We start from the raw sequence: 19,107 nt of genomic DNA on the forward strand, positions 1-19,107 counted from the left end.
CATAATGTTTTTCTATGTGCTTTATTTAGCTATAGTACAATGCCTTCCTTGTCAATTGCCTGCTTTCCCCCCTTCAGGCTGGTTAGCACTTTAACCTACCAAAATGTCCCACTCTGTCCAACTAGCGAGGGGTTAATCATTCCCCATCCTGGGAATAGCAGTGTTGTTAGCTACTGGGTTTTGATTTTTACTGTCCTTGAGTAGCTCCACGCCTTCCATCTGCAGATTATACTGCTAGGACGCGTCATAATGGGGCGGTCTGGTGATTTTCTCCACTCCCCCCCCTTCTCTTCAGTCGCGCCCATCGGACGGCCCTGTAGGCATGACGACGCAGCCGCGTCACAACAGTTGCCTCTCCCCTCGGCCTTACCTGACATCGTTGCGTCCGACGGCGCATGCGCCCTGTGGCGGCGCCGCACCCCCGTTTGGCCCTATCATGTGATTTGGTCCGGTCACGTCGGTCAGCGTCATACAGGGCGTCTCTCCCCTTCCTCCATTTAAATACAGCACGCCAAGGCATATTAGCCAGGTGTACACCCTGTGTGATGAACGGCATAGCAAACTTCTATGCCGCCGCTTCTGGACCTCTCTCTGACACCGCTCCAGCAGTAATGTGAGTACAAGCTCACACCTTACATAAGGTGGGCAGCATGGACACTTAGATGTAATCATGTATTTATACTGCCTTTTTTTCTATGTGTCTCTATAGGTATACCATCCTACATGCCTCACTCTGTCAATAGTCTTTATTAAAGTGGAGGGATTTCTTTGTTTAAATACCCCCCACATACTTGCTACACTGGTATACCTATTACAGTGGCAATAGCTAGACTGACAGGAGCCACATTACTAAGCCCCGTGTCCTCTGACGATTTATGGGGTCTTAGCCTTAATAAAGTGGATTTAAGTTAAAATATGTTATACTAAAGAAACGCATCGGGACACGCTCACATATCATTAGACACGCACAGCTATTCGTGCGTACTTTTTTTCAATCCCAATGATTCATGAGATATATACAATTTAATTTAATTTTATCTCTACCTGCCTTGAGATAGAGGATTTTGCCCCTAGTCACCCTTTGTCAGGGTTATCTAGGGCTTCCGCATCAGGGCAAGGTTCCGGACGGGGCCACCCCTTGTGGGGCATGGACCCCGTGTTAGGTCACTAGGGCCGGATAGGTCAAGCAGGGAGGTACTAGGGTGAGTTTCTTCTTTGAGGCCACTCTAATACAGGACTATATGGATACCTCTGATGTCTTTCCTTGCCCCCCAAGTACATTGGATGAAGCACCCACCTGCTACATGTGACCACCTCCTGTTTTAACCCATAAAACACGTGGTTACTAAGTGAGGCCCTATTAAAAACTGGTAACAATTTTCCATTTTTTATGCGTTTGACCCTTTGACTACTCTAAGGGTTTTAGACACTAGGGATCACGTGGTCCTTCCACCATAGGTCTCTGTGACAATTTCTATAGGCCTGGGAAGGGCGACACCTGTGTTGGTGTGCAGCAATACCTACGCTGCACAAAACAAAAGACCCCCTCTCCTAGGGGTTATGTCTGTCTTCTTGTGTATTTTTTGTTTGTAAGGGGTCTTTTACTCCCTACCTTGGGATAATAGACATAGTAAAAGTTAAGTTTTAAATTGTTACTGCTCCCCTTCTTTTCATATTTCCCACAAATGGGGAATCCACTCTTCTAGAGCCACAATCCCAGGAGTATCCATACAGCTGTGGATTCTAGGACTCTGATGAACTATAACTCCACAGCCTGGGACTGTTTTATTCCATTTAGTATAGGGCAACTAGCAACCCCTTAACCTGGTCTCTCCACAGAATGGGAGGCAGGGGGTCAGCAGCTTTGGGTACTTGATGGCAGACCACAAGCATGGCCTTCCTTTCACCAAGGAGGTGTGTATTATCCCAAACCTGGGAGTACGACCATTGTATAGTTTTTATTATGTTTTTTATTGTGTTACTAGACATTAAGCCCATTACAATAACGGGCGCTAGAACAGTAGTGCTGGCACTGTTATGGGGGGGTACCTGTGGATGACACTGTTATGGGGGGTACCTGTGGATGACACTGTTATGGGGGGGTACATGTGGATGACACTGTTATGGGGGGGGGGGTACCTGTGGATGACACTGTTAAGGGGGGGTACCTGTGGATGACACTGTTAGGGGGGGGGTACCTGTGGATGACACTGTTATGGGGCTGGTCTGTGGCTGACACTGTTATGGGGCTGGTCTGTGGCTGACACTGTTATGGGGCTGGTCTGTAGCTGACACTGTTATGGGGGTATCTGTGGATGACACTGTTAGGGGGGGGGTACCTGTGGATGACACTGTTATGGGGCTGGTCTGTGGCTGACACTGTTATGGGGCTAGTCTGTGGCTGACACTGTTATGGGGCTGGTCTGTAGCTGACACTGTTATGGGGGTATCTGTGGATGACACATAGCATCTTATGCTATGTGTCATCCACAGATCCCCCCATAACAGTGTTGCTGTTTAGTGTGAATGTAATGGCAGCCGATGTGCCCCCGAGCCCGGCTCTGCAACCTGGATTGGCCTGTGTGTGTGTGTGTGTGTGTCCGTGTCCGTCCACTGCACATGCGCACTTCTATAATCGGCACACACGTACGGACACCAGCCCCGAGCACGTACACAGGGCTTTTATTAGTATAGATATATATCCTCTATAATAAAGTCCCTGTGTGCGTGTGCGACCGTGCGTGTGTGTGAAGATTAGTAAAGTGCGCATGCGTGGCGGCCAATCAACACACGGCGCTCCGCACGCACCGCCTACCCCTGCGCATCGGCCCGCTGCTGTGCCCAGCTCCACCGTGCCTCCTCCTCCCCCTCCGGCTTCCTCGGCAGCTGACTGACACCCCGGTATCTGGGACCAGCAACCGCCGCCTGCCACAACGTATCCTTCACCGACACTCTTATGCACTGCTCACACCTGCACACCAGGCAGAGAGTGGCTCGTACCTGCTGCAGCATTGCATACTGGAGTTCATTGAACTCCCAAAGAGCCTGGGAGGACACTCACTCATTGGAGTATAATGATGGGGATTGGAGTGTAACGTGTGTAATGAGGGGGGTTGGAGTGTACTATGTGTATAATGATGGGGATCCTGGGGTGTAAGGCGTCTGCAGATGAAGCTGGAGGGGGAGGAGGAGTCACGGCGGAGCTGGGCGCAGGTGCATGCGGCGTGTGGAGCGCTGTGCGCTGATAGGTCCCTGCGCCATGCATGCCCAGTATAACAAACGGCACACGGACACAGGGCACTAACACAGGGATTTTATGTAGGATTACACTCCAGCCCCATCACATAAAATCCCTGTGTGAGTGCCCTGCGTCTGTGTGTCGTTTGTTATAGTGGGCATGCGTGGCGCAGGGACCCATCAGCATCATTATGCCCCTATAATTATACACTCCAACACCACATCATGTCATGGCCGGAGTGTACAGATATAGTCAGGGAAGTTTCCCCGCGTCAGCTGCCTGCAGCTCGGGATGACAGAGGATGGCACATAAGGATGGATTAGGGGTGGGTGATATGGCCTAAAACCTATATTGCGATTTTAAGCATGTGCGATATGTGATATATATTGCAATATATATTTATTTTTTATTTTTTTACTTTTTATTTAATAACTATTAGCCTCCTTAAGGGCTAGAACCCTTGTCGTATTCACCCTAATAGAGCTCTATTAGGGTGAATAGAACTTTACACTCTCCCTGCTGCCCTGTGCTTTGTGCACACAACAGCAGGGAGCTGACCATGGCACTCAGCATCTCATGTGCCCCCCAGCCTCTCATGTGCCCCCCAGCCTCTCATGTGCCCCCCAGTCTCTCATGTGCCCCCCAGCCTCTCATGTGCCCCCAGGCTCTGATCGGCCCCCCAGCCCCTGATCTGCCCCCAGCCTCACAACAGCAGGGAGCTGATCATGGCAGCCAGCCTCTCATGTGCCCCCCAGCCTCTCCCTCTTATCAGCCCCCTCTGGTAACTCAAAACCACCCCCCTCCCTCTCTAGTATTAATCATTGGTGGCAGTGGCCACAGGGACCCCCTCCTCCCCCCCATCATTGGTGGCAGTGGGCAGTTCCGATCGGAGTCCCAGCAATGTAATGCTGGGGCTCCGATCGGTTACCATGGCAGCCAGGACGCTACTGAAGTCCTGGCTGCCATGGTATGATAGTGAGCAGCATTATACTCACGTGCGCCGTGGCCGCCGGGCGCTCCTTCTTCTCATAGGTCTGTGCGGCGCATTGCTAATGCTAAGAGCATTGGCAATGCGCCGCACAAACAGACGCACACGAGTATAATGCTGCTCACTAACATACCATGGCAGCCAGGACTTCAGTAGCGTGTCTCCTGGCTGCCATGGTAACCGATATTCACTACCGATCTTCACTACCACTATGGCCTCTCACCTCCACTCAGAGACTGGACGCACATGTATGGGCGCTGCAGGCGGTGTTCGTACTCCGTACGTGCGTGCCGATTGGCCAGCGCGCCACGCATGCGCACTTAACAAATAGGCACACACGCACGTACACAGGGCTTTTATTAGTATAGATATATTGTTATGTAATTTTGTATGCTATGACCGTATGTTCCATTAAGGTTGTGGATGGCAAGGGCTAGTATGATACCATACGTATCACTCATTAATTTAATGGTAGAGAAAATATCTATTTATTTTTCTATATATTATGGAAATACACTTTAACATTGTTTCTTGTAATTTCAGGTGTGGCAAAGTTCCTGATTATAGAACCTACCGTTCCACATCAAATCACATAGTCCGCATTGGATTCAATGCCTTCAGCTTTTTAAAGAAACATTCCAATGTCTACATTCAGTGCAAGCTAGTGGTGTGCAAGGAGGGCAGCGCCAACTCTCGTTGCAGCCAAGGATGTATAAGAAGAAACAAAAGAGCCTGTTAACTCTTACCATCATGAAGAGGTTCATGTTGTGGTCGGACCTGTACAGCTGCAGATTGAATAAAAACTTCAAATCTAAGAAATGGAATGCAGTAAATTCAGTTGACGTAAATTTTCTAAATCTAATGCCTTATCCTTCATTGGATACATCTTTAAGTGGGATCTACTCACAGGGATAATCTACTATATGATTTATACATACATTTATTGTAACTCAGTTAATCATGATAAGTACTGCATAAAAGCAATAGCTAATGATCAAAATGTTTGCTTCACAAATTTAAATAAAATTACAATTTCAAAATGATTTATTTGTGTGTATATATAGATTTCTAGTTTAGCGATATTTCAATTTACATTAAAAGTTCTATGAAGCATTTCACTACTTGATGCGGAAACATACATGATAGACAATTCCAATAAATCTACTGCCATATTTCCTACATCCCTCCTCTAAATACAAACAATTATGATAAAAAATGAGCACTTGTTAGATACTAATGCTGGATATATACTGAATGAATGTTAGTATAAATGGTCATTCCGGATAATCTGCCCATGTAAAGGTGCCACAGATCACTGAATGAATGAGCAAAATACTCAAGGTGAAAAGATTATTCGACCAGACACCTACGGTAAATCATCAGACAGATGATACCGTGTTCTGCTGACCACAAACAATGAATCTGTATGAGGACAAAAGATGTCAAAAGATGTAAGTAGCCATTGCTTGTCCCCATACAGTGCATCGCTGCATGTAAATCCAGCTCTTCATTTCAACTGAGGTGGAGGCATTTATTAGGAAGGAACGGTCCCTACCAGAGACTTGGCTGCTCAGTCAGGGAGTGTAAATGCAGCATAAGGCCCCTTTCACACGGGCGAGTATTCCGCGCGGATGTGATGCGTGAGTGGAACGCATTGCATCCACACTGAATACTGACCCATTCATTTCTATGGGGCTGTTCACATGAGTGGTGATTTTCACGCATCACTTATGCGTTGCATGAAAATCGCAGCATGCTCTATTTTGTGCGTTTTTCACGTAACGCAGGCCCAATAGAAATAAATGGGGTTGCATGAAAATCGCAAGCATCCGCAAGCAAGTGCGGATGCGGTGTGATTTTCACGCACGGTTGCTAGGAGACGATTGGGATGGAGACCCGATCATTATTATTTTCCCTTATAACATGGTTATAAGGGAAAATAATAGCATTCTGAATACAGAATGCATAGTAAAATAGCGCTGGAGGGGTTAAAAAAATAAAATAAAAATGTAACTCACCTTAGTCCAGTTGATCGCGCTGCCCGGCATCTCGTCTGTCTCCTTTGCTGAACAGGACCTGTGGTGACGTCACTCCGGTCATCACATGTTCCATCACATGATCTTTTACCATGGTGATGGATCATGTGATGGATCATGTGATGACCGGAGTGACGTCACCAGAGGTCCTGTTCAGCAAAGGAGACAGAAGAGATGCCGGGCTACGCGATCAAGTGGACTAAGGTGAGTTAAAAAAAAAATTTTTTAACCCCTCCAGCGCTATTTTACTATGCATTCTGTATTCAGAATGCTATTTTTTTCCCTTATAACCATGTTATAAGGGAAAATAATACAATCTACAGAACACCGATTGGGTACCAAACATGCGCAATTTTTTTCACGCGAGTGCAAAACGCATTACAATGTTTTGCACTCGCGTGGAAAAATCGCAGGTGTTCCCGCAACGCACCCGCACATTTTCCCGCAACGCCCGTCTGAAAGAGGCCTAGCAGCTGCATTATTTTCATAAATGAGTGGCACAGGTGAATATAGAAACTTTGTAATATATCCTATCAAAGAGACATTCTTCCTTGTCCTATTGGGCTCTTATCCTGATCTCTCCTCCTCTTCACTAACAGTAGGACAGTAGGAGAAGGGAAGGGCTGTTAGGGACAGGCAGAGGCAGACTGACCTAGAAACTTCTCTCAATTTACTGCTGGATTCACATCTAAACTGTTCAGTACTGTTGTATAATGACTTTCATTACTGCTGCTGCTTCTGAGTATGTGCCACATGCCACAAACATATGAGGCAGATTATTTTGTTTCTCCAATTCCTGTGTATGGCAGACATGATACCAGCTAGTATCCATCCACCAGATGGGCTAAACGGAGGACCTGGGCAGGATAAATGGTTAGTAGACCGAGCCTCTAGGTGCTGAATCAACACCCTCATAGCACCTAGCGGCTCATTAGCATATTTTAAAAGTGTGTTTTTTAGGAGAACAGCGGCACAGACAAAAGTATAAAGAACACTGTTATGTAGTGCTGACATTAGCACATCGCTAATGTCAGTCAGCAACATAACAGAAATTCCGATGGTAGAAACCCTTTAATGAACTTAGTGTGTGTTGAGGTCGAGCACTTATATGGCAGCTACTGACTTCCCAGGAAGTTATCCTACCCACAAAAGTATTCCTGCACTTTAAGTCCCTGTGAGAAAAGCATATTGCAAATGTTTGCCATTTGTTAGAACTGAGCAGCTGCACAGTCGTCTCTGTCTCTTCCCTGCACTTAGTTCTGTGATCATTGCAGGAGGAAACAAGAAGCGGAATCAATGTTGGAGCCTTGAGAGGTGAATAGACACTGAATGCCAGATATAAAGCAATAAAGGGGTTGTCCTGCCATATATATTGTCAAGATAGGACATCAATATCTGATTGGCGGGCCTCCAACAGCTGGCGCCCCCGCCGATTAGCTATTTGAAGAGCACTGCTTTCTCTTCATTACACTGAAAGACGTATTAGGACGTGCAGTGTAATAACAAATACTTGCAATTACAAAATGCTGCTGCTCCACAGGAGACCATGATGCTTAGTGTAATGTTCAGGAAGCAGCATTTGCATGGATCGCAGTCTCCACTTTAAACAGCTGATTGTCAGAATTTTCGGACCCCCACAATCAGATATTTATGACCTATCCTGACGAGGCTGCTGCAGCCATCTTGATTGAAGATCCAGTGTGAAGTACTGCACAGTGCGTGATTACATCATCGCGCTGCCCGGAGTGGGGGTGTCATATGTCACAGCGTAATTTGGCGTGGGATCTTCATTTAGGGTGGCTGTGGTGGCCTTTTCAAGATCAAATGGATGAGTTTGATTCCCCCCCTTCCCATTTCAGTGAATATTGATTAGTTACCACGCAACATGAGGACATTTTATTTTCCCTGAAATTCAGATCAAGGGTCACTTTGGAAACTTCGATTCGCTCAACATTGATAGTAACATTAACTCCCTTTACTTTCCTAGCCACCAATTATATTGACATTATCCCCTTCAGTGCACGAGACCACCAGTGAAAATAACACCAACACTGCCCTAGACCAAGAATATTGACATTAATCCTTTAACTGTCCAGGTATTCATCCATTAACCTCTTCACTGACCTAGATTACCTGCTACTAACATCTTTCCTGCCAGCGATCATCTGTGCTAGACCTGGTTGCTTTTGTGCACCACAAACACCACAATGATAGATACACACCAAATGTGGTAATAACCCAATGTACAACATTGGATTAATGACACCCGCTGACTGATGCACCCGGGACAGGAGGCTATATTTTGATATGGTGTCAAATTTCTATGATCCAAACTTACATAGAAGTGATTCCCAGTAGGACTCCAGCCAGTCGCGTACTTCACTCACTTCTGCTGGTCCTCCAGAACAGTGACATTGTGTCACCGCCAGTTCTGTAAGAAGGTCTGACAGACGTCCTTCTCTACCTCTTGCATGATGTTCTTTGTTTTGGTTTCACTTTGTCATCTCCTTTCCTTCTCCCAGGTGTCACCTATTTAGACTAATCCTCTTTCCATTATATTCCCTCCCATACTGCCTCACTTTGCAGTTTATACTACTTCTTGGATTGAAGTGTTCATTGCTGGAGGCTTCTGCTGCTGCTTCCTTGCTGGCTTGATTCTAGGTGACCCTGACTCCCTCCGTATGAAGTGCCAGGAGCCGGTGGTCGTGTCCCCTCACTATTATAGGGTTTTCAGGTGTCACACAGTCTTAGGTACGTGGGCATACAATCGTCTACCTTTGAGACCCTTGTATGTGCTTAGCAGTCAGGGTGAGCTCTTAGGGTTTTATAGGGGTCTCCTATATGCCCCTTAGTTTGGGATCAAGCCAGTCGGACGTTTTTTCATAACTTTCAGCTATCTGCAACATCATCCGTGACACATTGCTAAAGGCTAGGAAAGATGCCAAAAGAGGCCAAGCTTTCTATGTGTTTCAGAAACAACTTCCTCATACGTAATTCTTTAGTGAGCATGCTTGTCACAGCAGCGGGTGAATTATGCTTTGGAGAATGGATTTTGGAGCTGGTATTTATTAGATTATTCTAATATTTATACCACTTTTCTGCATAGAACAATTCTATCATATAGTATATGCTTGTTATTCCACTAATGTTAATATACACTTTACATGTAATTTAATAAAGCTCTATATAGTGTTACAGATCGGAGAAGAATGTTTAGTAATAGTCTAACAGCCTCCTCAATTTTATTTTTATATAATTTTTTATTTATTTTTTGCAGCAATTCATTGTCTAATTCAGTGTCTATACAGTGCTTGCTCTGGTGATTTATGGGGTCAATTATCAAACTGGTGTAAAGTAGAAATGGCTTAGTTGCCGATAGAAAGATGGACTCTGATTGTTTGCTATGGGCAACTATGCTAGTACTACTTTACATCAGTTTGATAAATGACCCCATTATTCTTTATATTTGGAATTTATGGTAAGGCTAGTTTCACACTATTGCTTTTGTAATAGGGAAGTAGGGAACATCCTGCCAGATCTCTTTGCATTCTTGCATTGCTCGAGGCTGCCGCAATGCCGTTCAGCCCAATTACCTATAATGGGAACCAGCAGAGATCCAGCCGCAAACCGGCAAATATGCCGGGAATCAGGCGGACGATTCTCGGCATACTGGCTGGATTGCAGTCAGATCTCGGCTGGGCTGAATTACAGTTAATGGGGCTGGCTGGTATCAGGTAGCATCTGGCAATGCCGGATCCTGACATCTCCAAGTAGGCCGCTTCCTGCCGGAACCGCCTGCCGGAGATGTCTAACGCAAGTATTAAACTAGCCTATTTCGCTCCAGCCAAGGAAAACTTAGATTTGCAGGCTGTACTACAGCACAGAGCACTGGATACCAAAATGCCTTTCAATTATAATGTTATAAGAAAAGTGGGGGAGACTTACTAAACTAAATGTTCCAGGTTTATTATGTGTTTTAGGCAAGTTAAAAAAAAAATTCTAGGAAAGAGGAAATGGCATAGAATAGTCTTAAAATACAGCAAATTGTCTAAAGTAAGCAAACAAGGATTACATAAGGAAGAGAAAACTGCCTAACTTTTCTAACAAGACGAAGGGTATTCCAATGGATTACAAGAATGTGTGCCCCATACGCTGAGGAGCCGCCCTGGAATGGACAAAGTGGTACTGTTCCTTTCATTTCTATAGGAGCACAGGACATAGCTGAGCATTGTAATCAGCTGTCTCCTGCCCTCCCATAGAAATGAATGCTGTGGCATTGTGCTCTCCTGACTAGCTGCTCCGTCCATTTCAGGGGGCTATACAGGGTAATCAGTGGAAGTCCCAATGGAAGGACCTGCACCGATCTGATTATCCCTATCCTGTGTATAGTGGCCTAAACCTATCTTGGTAGTTTTCTCACACTAGGCTACTCACACATTGCCCCCCTATGTTAAAGAGGCATTGGCAAAATATTGCTTACGCCAGTTTCTACGCCAGGCTGCATTGAAGCTGGTCCTTTTCACTGGTTTTCAACTAGCGCTGCAGATATAGTTGTGGGGAATATAGATAGTGCACATCCTTTTTACCCAGTTAGCAACTAAGTTCAGTGCATTTGGGGTGGAAACAAAGTGTTTTAACAGTTTGTTATGGCTCACAGCCGTTTTATTATTATGAACAATTAAAAGTGACATTTTAGCAAATACGTTATACCTGGGTCAAGATAGGTTTAGGCCACTATTGGCGTTGTCATTTTTGTATATATATATATACCTTCACCCAGGTTAGGTCCCTTTTTATAAACAATATCCTATGTATAGGTGATAACTTATTATAACCATAATACCCCTTTAAATTTAGCCAGCTTAAATCTAGATCAGGCAGGCAGGGAAGTGCCAACATTATCACAGTGGCTCATACTGTGGGATTAATTTGGCTGGACAATTTAGTTGCAATTTGCCGTATCTATGCCATTTCCTCTTTCTTAGACACTTTTTAAAATTGCATTTAAAAAAAAGACAATAAACCTGGAGCATTTAGTTTAGTAAATCTGTGGATGGGGGATAACTTATTATAACAGGAATTCCCCTTTAAGTTCTTAATAATAAATCTCTCTAATATATCTTTCTATGGAATTGACTTTAATTGGCTAAAATCCTCTTATGCTTTATAAGTTTAAGAAATGCATTTTTCACTTCTTTGTTGCGAAGACTGTATAAGACAGGAATTTAACATCGGGATAAGGATTATATTCAAGAGAGAGACTGTTTTAGAATTATTTGAAGATGAATTACTAGATGGAGGCACAAAATAAATGCAGGTCAGGGTCAGATAGAGCATAGATACAACAGTGAGGTGGGATGAGCACGTAGAGAATGCTTTCAGTCTTCCTTTGGCTGACTGGATGTTGAGAATTACAGAAATGATTGAGATATAAGAATATAAGGTAAATGAGAAGGCTGGTACTGCTAAAACCACCACTTCAATGAGTATAGTAATTCCTACTGTGGTGATGCTTCCACAGGAGAGATTCAATAATGGAACAGAATCACAAAAAAGGTGATCAATCTCATGTGATTTGCAAAAAGGCAACTTGGTCATCAATCGCATGATGGGGGCTGGATCCATTAAACTGATCAGCCAGGTCACAGCACATAGAATGACACAGACCTTATTATTCAAAATCAAATTATAGTGGAGAGGATTACAGATTGCCACATAGCGATCGTATGACATGACTGTCAACAGGAGGTACTCCAAGCTTTGTAGAGCAATGTACAGATAAAGCTGTCCCATGCATTCGTGGAAGGATATTGATCTCATATTCAGGAATGTCAGCAAGAATTTGGGTTGGATGAGTGTGGTCAGGCAAATATCTAAGAAGGACAAGTTACAAAGGAAGAAATACATAGGAGTATGAAGTTGGGAATTTAGACAAACGAGGACCATGAGAAAAATGTTCTCCAAAATACAGAGTGAATAAGCAATCAGGAAGCCAAAAAAGAGCAAAACTTGGGAATCCGGGTATTCAGAAAACCCCAGGAGGATAAATCCTTTCAATGTTGTGTTTTCATGCACCATCCTTCCTCAAAACAAACAAAAAAAAACATATTGTTTAAATTATAGACTTGCTTGTTACCCAGTATTATAGCAATTGCATAAAAAACTATAACATTTATTCAGGATATTTCAGTTTTATATAATAATAAACACAGAATATGCAATGTCATGGTGCTATGACTTAAAGGACTTATCCTAGAAAAAACAGTTAACACCCATCCTATCTAATGGGTTGTGGAGGCTCTGACTCCCTGCAATCAGAAGATGAAAGGATCCCCGAGTCTCCTCCTGAAATGGAGTGCACATGTTGGTCCACAGCTCCATTATTTTTATGGGGCTGCAGACAGCACTCTGTCTGACCCACAGAAGGGTGGACTGACATCCGCATTACTACTCCATTCAGAGAGCAGACTATAACCTTTGTGGGATAACCAGTTTACGTTGCATTTTGTAAGGCTCTGTTTCTATTTACATTGGAAGATTCTTATGGTTAATTCTTCATGAATAGCATTGCATATAATCAAAAGGTCAAGCACCAGAGACAAAAAGGGACTATCTGTATGCCATTGGGGTCTATCATGCACCATTGCAATTGTTTGCCAAATATGGCTCTTCAGTGAGGAATATGTTCTAAACATGCCACAGCTGAGAACGCAACCTAATAAATGAGCCACACTGGTGGACTACCGTCAACAAATGGATATACAAATCTATGGCCACATGGCAACCTATCCAGAATTATATTTTCTGTAAAGTACAGTAGGTGTAAAGTTACAACTAATTTAAATAGCTTAAAATGGGTAATAGAGGGTTTTTTCTACAGTGAAAAAGGCTGTCACCAGAGATGAGGAAATCGATTCTATAGAATGAAAATTCCATCCAAATAATGCAAACTTTCAGATTCTATAAAATCAGAAACTCATGTGATTCAGGAGAATTGTTGGAGAGACATAAAGAGAGAGAGAGAGAGAGAGAGAGAGCTTTTCAGGGACATTGAAGCACTTTTGATTCTAAATTAAAAAGGACCTTTCATCAGTTTTGACATAGGCTAATTATGGTATTACCTTGTAGGGCGGCCCCCACTGATACCATGGGTGTATTTTTTTTCAACCCCCCCGTTCATCTGCTGTGGCCCCCGATGATTTGGCGCACGGTATTATAATGAGCATTAAACTCGCAACGGGGAGGAGATGCGGTCTTCTGCTGTGGGCGTCTCCTTCTCCCTGACTGTGAGCGAGATCCAATCAGAGCGGACCGCTCACAGCCAGGAAGAAGAGGACACCCACAGCAGAAGACCGCGTCTCCTCCCAGTTGCGAGTTTAATGCTCATTATAATACAGCGCGCCAAATCATCGGGGTGCCACAGCGGATGACCGGGGGAAAAGGGGGTTTTTTTAAAAAAAATACACCCATGGCATTAGTGGGGGCCGCCCTACAAGGTAATACCATAATTAGCCTATGTCAAAACTGATGAAAGGTCCTCTTTGAGGCAGATTGTTGATTTGTATGTACAAATCAGACTTCAATTTCCAGGAATTTACTCATCATTAGTTGTCACCTAATGTTCATCCCTGTAGGACATAGAATTCTAAACATTGAAGAATGTACAGTATGTTCAATTGGGCTGAATCTTAAATTAAATATCAAATCCACACATTCAGTCCTAATACATAGATATAATCAGGTACTCAAAAGTTCAAGGATGGTAGAGATTTATTACCTAAGTAAAGATAGCTGAGTCCTCACTATAGGTGTATTTCTCTTTAATATCAAGCAATGCACCCAGCTGTACTGAGTATTTGATATAATAATTGTGTATCCTTATCCTGCAGTTTAAACTAATAAGGAAAAAATCTGACAATTTTTGCACCAATAGTATTAAAAATGTCACATAACCAGATTAATATATAATCCATTAACACCCTAGTGTAAAATGAATATATTCCCTAAAAAAATGAGATCATTCTTGAAAGATACCAACTTACCATCAGTTTCTAGTTCAATATAAATGGCAGTAAATCCAGAGACATGTTCTGTGTCTCCGAAACACAATGAGCAACCGAACCCTGTTTTATGAATCCTTTACCTGGAACATTGGGAATACAAGTAACCATTACTTTCCCCTGTAGACTTTCTCCCAGGTGTTCTTTGTACATAATTCCAGGGATAATTAATGCAATTGTACAGTAATAATCACTGTTAATTATAAGTAACTATTGAGGACATTTTGAAATGAAGCCATTAACACAGCCTTACTGGATGATTTTTTCCAAAAAGTTTATTTAAATGTAGCATTTTTGTTTCCTTTTAATGTGTGGTTACGATGAGGTTTTAATAAAGTATTCACAAAGTAGTGTGCAATCTAAAGGAGCTGCAACACAGATTTGCAAACAACATAAATAAGACCATTTTTACATATGATGAGACAAAATGGACATAGGTCAATAAAAATAAACACAACTCACCCAATGGTACGTTCCAGAATAAGAGATTACAGGAACAACAAATTGAAAAACAAACCTGCTCAACATCCACCGGAAAAATACACGCAATAGCTGCCACTATAAAATAATTGGTGGATTCAGGCAATGCCCTCTCCGAGCAGAGAGAACCAAACATGCAATCTATATAAGTTTCATTTGAATTGAATTACTGAAATAAATTAACTTTTTGACAAATATTCTAATATATTAACCACTTCAGCCCCGCTAGGTGAAACCCCCTTCATGACCAGAGCACTTTTTACACTTCGGCACTACACTACTTTCACCGTTTATCGCTCGGTCATGCAACTTACCATACAAATGAATTTTACCTCCTTTTCTTCTCACTAATAGAGCTTTCATTTGGTGGTATTTCATTGCTGCTGGCATTTTTACTTTTTTTGTTATTAATCAAAATGTAACGATTTTTTTGCAAAAAAATGACATTTTTCACTTTCAGCTGTAAAATTTTGCAAAAAAAACGACATCCATATATAAATATTTCGCCAAATTTATTGTTCTACATGTCTTTGATAAAAAAAAAAATGTTTGGGCAAAAAAAAAAATGGTTTGGGTAAAAGTTATAGCATTTACAAACTATGGTACAAAAATGTGAATTTCCGCTTTTTGAAACAGCTCTGATTTTCTGAGCACCTGTCATGTTTCCTGAGGTTCTACAATGCCCAAACAGTAGAAAACCCCCACAAATGACCCCATTTCGGAAAGTAGACACCCTAAGGTATTCGCTGATGGGCATAGTGAGTTCATAGAACTTTTTATTTTTTGTCACAAGTTAGCGGAAAATGATGATGATTTTATTTTTTTTATTTTTTCTTACAAAGTCTCATATTCCACTAACTTGCGACAAAAAATAAAAAATTCTAGGAACTCACCATGCCCCTCACAGAATACCTTGGGGTGTCTTCTTTCCAAAATGGGGTCACTTGTGGGGTAGTTATACTGCCCTGGCAATTTAGGGGCCCAAATGTGTGAGAAGAACTTTGCAATCAAAATGAGTAAAAAATGACCGGTGAAATCCAAAAGGTGCACTTTGGAATATGTCCTGAGTAAAACTTCTCCTGAGTACGGCGATACCACATGTGTGACACTTTTTTGCAGCCTAGATGCGCAAAGGGGCCCAAATTCCTTTTAGGAGGGCATTTTTAGACATTTGGATCCCAGACTTCTTCTCACACTTTCGGGCCCCTAAAAAGCCAGGGCAGTATAAATACCCCACATGTGACCCCACTTTGGAAAGAAGACACCCCAAGGTATTCAATGAGGGGCATGGCGAGTTCCTAGAATTTTTTTTTTTTTGCATAAGTTAGCGGATATTGATTTTTTTTTGTTTTTTTCTCACAAAGTCTCTGAAGGGTTAAACAGAATTAGCTGTGTGATCTGTATGAAGGACAAGAGGTTGGGTGACATCATATTGAAGGGTGACTATGTATACATTTACCTCCTGTCTTTATAGGGAAAGTTTCTCATCAGCATTTATTAAAATGAGAGCTGTATAAGGTACTGCTATTATTGTAATAAGATCTCAAGCTATTCTTGTATGTATGTTTGAAAGTATATAAGGCCCTGTACGACGAACAATAAATAGAACTGTTTCTGACATAATTCTGCATCTGTCATTGACACGTTCTCCAGACGTCTGTCTTCGGGGACACAGAAAGGAATCACGGTGCATAGAGAGAAGGATGATATTCTTTCAGTCTCACTTTCCGCTAACTTAGGACAAAAATTTCAATCTTTCATGGACTCAATATGCCCCTCACGGAATACCTTGGGGTGTCTTCTTTCCGAAATGGGGTCACATGTGGGGTATTTATACTGCCCTGGCTTTTTAGGGGCCCTAAAGCGTGAGAAGAAGTCTGGAATATAAATGTCTAAAAATGTTTACGCATTTGGATTCCGTGAGGGGTATGGTGCGTCCATGTGAGATTTTATTTTTTGACACAAGTTAGTAGAATATGAGACTTTGTAAGAAAAAACAAAAACAAAAACAAACAAAAAATTTCCGCTAACTTGTGCCAAAAAAAATGTCTGAATGGAGCCTTACCAGGGGGGGGGTGATCAATGACAGGGGGGTGATCAATGACAGGGGGGTGATCAATGACAGGGGGGTGATCACCCATATAGACTCCCTGATCACCCCCCTGTCACTGATCACCCCCCTGTAAGGCTCCATTCAGACGTCCGTATAATTTTTACGGATCCATGGATCGGATCCGCAAAACACATGCGGACGTCTGAATGGAGCCTTACAGAGGGGTTATCAATGACAGGGGGTGATCAGGGTGATCAGGGTGATCACCCCCCTGTCAATGATCACCCCCCCTGTAAGGTTCCATTCAGACATCCGCATGATTTTTTATGGATACATGGATCGGATCCACAAAACACATGCGGACGTCTGAATAGAGCCTAACAGGGGGGTTATCAATGACAGGGGGGTTATCAATGACAGGGGGTGATCAGGGTGATCAGGGTGATCACCCCCCTGTCACTGATCACCCCCCCTGTAAGGCTCCATTCAGACATCCGCATGATTTTTTACGGATCCATGGATACATGGATCGGATCCACAAAACACATGTGGACGTCTGAATGGAGCCTTACAGGGGGGTTATCAATGACAGGGGTTGATCAGGGTGATCACCCCCCTGTCACTGATCACCCCCCCTGTAAGGCTCCATTCAGACATCCGAATGATTTTTTACGGATACATGGATCGGATCCACAAAACACATGCGGACGTCTGAATGGAGCCTTACAGGGGGGTTATCAATGACAGGGGGTGATCAGGGTGATCACCCCCCTGTCACTGATCACCCCCCCTGTAAGGCTCCATTCAGACATCCGCATGATTTTTGCGGATCCATGGATAGGATCCACAAAACACATGCGGACGTCTGAATGGAGCCTTACAGGGGGGTGATCAATGACAGGGGGGTGATCAGGGAGTGTATATGGGTGATCACCCGCCTGTCATTGATCACCCCCTGTAAGGCTCCATTCAGACGTCCGCATGATTTTTACGGATCCATGGATACATGGATCGGATCCGCAAAACACATGCGGACGTCTGAATGGAGCCTTACAGGGGGTGATCAATGACAGGCGGGTGATCACCCATATACACTCACTGATCACCCCCCTGTCATTGATAACCCCCCTGTAAGGCTCCATTCAGACGTCCGCATGTGTTTTGTGGATCCGATCCATGTATCCATGGATCCGTAAAAATCATGCGGACGTCTGAATGGAGCCTTACAGGGGGGTGATCAATGACAGGCGGGTGATCACCCATATACACTCCCTGATCACCCCCTGTCATTGATCACCCCCCTGTCATTGATCACCCCCCTGTAAGGCTCCATTCAGACGTCCGCATGATTTTTACGGCTCCATGGATACATGGATCGGATCCGCAAAACACATGCGGACGTCTGAATGGAGCCTTACAGGGGGTGATCAATGACAGGCGGGTGATCACCCATATACACTCCCTGATCACCCCCCTGTCATTGATCACCCCCCTGTAAGGCTCCATTCAGACGTCCGCATGTGTTTTGCGGATCCGATCCATGTATCCATGGATCCGTAAAAATCATGCGGACGTCTGAATGGAGCCTTACAGGGGGGTGATCAATGACAGGGGGGTGATCAATGACAGGGGGTGATCAGGGAGTGTATATGGGTGATCACCCGCCTGTCATTGATCACCCCCCTGTAAGGCTCCATTCAGACGTCCGCATGATTTTTACGGATCCATGGAAACATGGATCGGATCCACAAAACACATGCGGACGTCTGAATGGAGCCTTACAGGGGGGTGATCAATGACAGGGGGGTGATCAGGGAGTGTATATGGGTGATCACCCGCCTGTCATTGATCACCCCCTGTAAGGCTCCATTCAGACGTCCGCATGTGTTTTGCGGATCCGATCCATGTATCCATGGAGCCGTAAAAATCATGCGGACGTCTGAATGGAGCCTTACAGGGGGGTGATCAATGACAGGGGGGTGATCAATGACAGGGGGTGATCAGGGAGTGTATATGGGTGATCACCCGCCTGTCATTGATCACCCCCCTGTAAGGCTCCATTCAGACGTCCGCATGATTTTTACGGATCCATGGATACATGGATCGGATCCACAAAACACATGCGGACGTCTGAATGGAGCCTTACAGGGGGGTTATCAATGACAGGGGGGTGATCAGTGAGTGTATATGGGTGATCACCCGCCTGTCATTGATCACCCCCTGTAAGGCTCCATTCAGACGTCCGCATGTGT

General features: G+C 43.9%; 1 protein-coding gene across 1 annotated transcript in view; it reads left to right on the plus strand.

The window, feature by feature from the left end:
* Positions 1-5,269, plus strand: part of LOC122939959 (deleted in malignant brain tumors 1 protein-like) — a 63,290-nt gene extending 58,021 nt beyond the window's left edge. Inside the window, exon 21 of the mRNA XM_044296185.1 lies at positions 4,770-5,269. Coding sequence (XP_044152120.1) covers positions 4,770-4,965 — 196 coding nt within the window. The 3' untranslated portion in view covers positions 4,966-5,269. The remainder of the gene's footprint in view (positions 1-4,769) is intronic.
* Positions 5,270-19,107: the final 13,838 nt, after the last annotated feature.

Source organism: Bufo gargarizans, chromosome 6 (genome assembly GCF_014858855.1).
Source record: "Bufo gargarizans isolate SCDJY-AF-19 chromosome 6, ASM1485885v1, whole genome shotgun sequence".
Taxonomy (NCBI): Eukaryota; Metazoa; Chordata; class Amphibia; order Anura; family Bufonidae; genus Bufo; species Bufo gargarizans.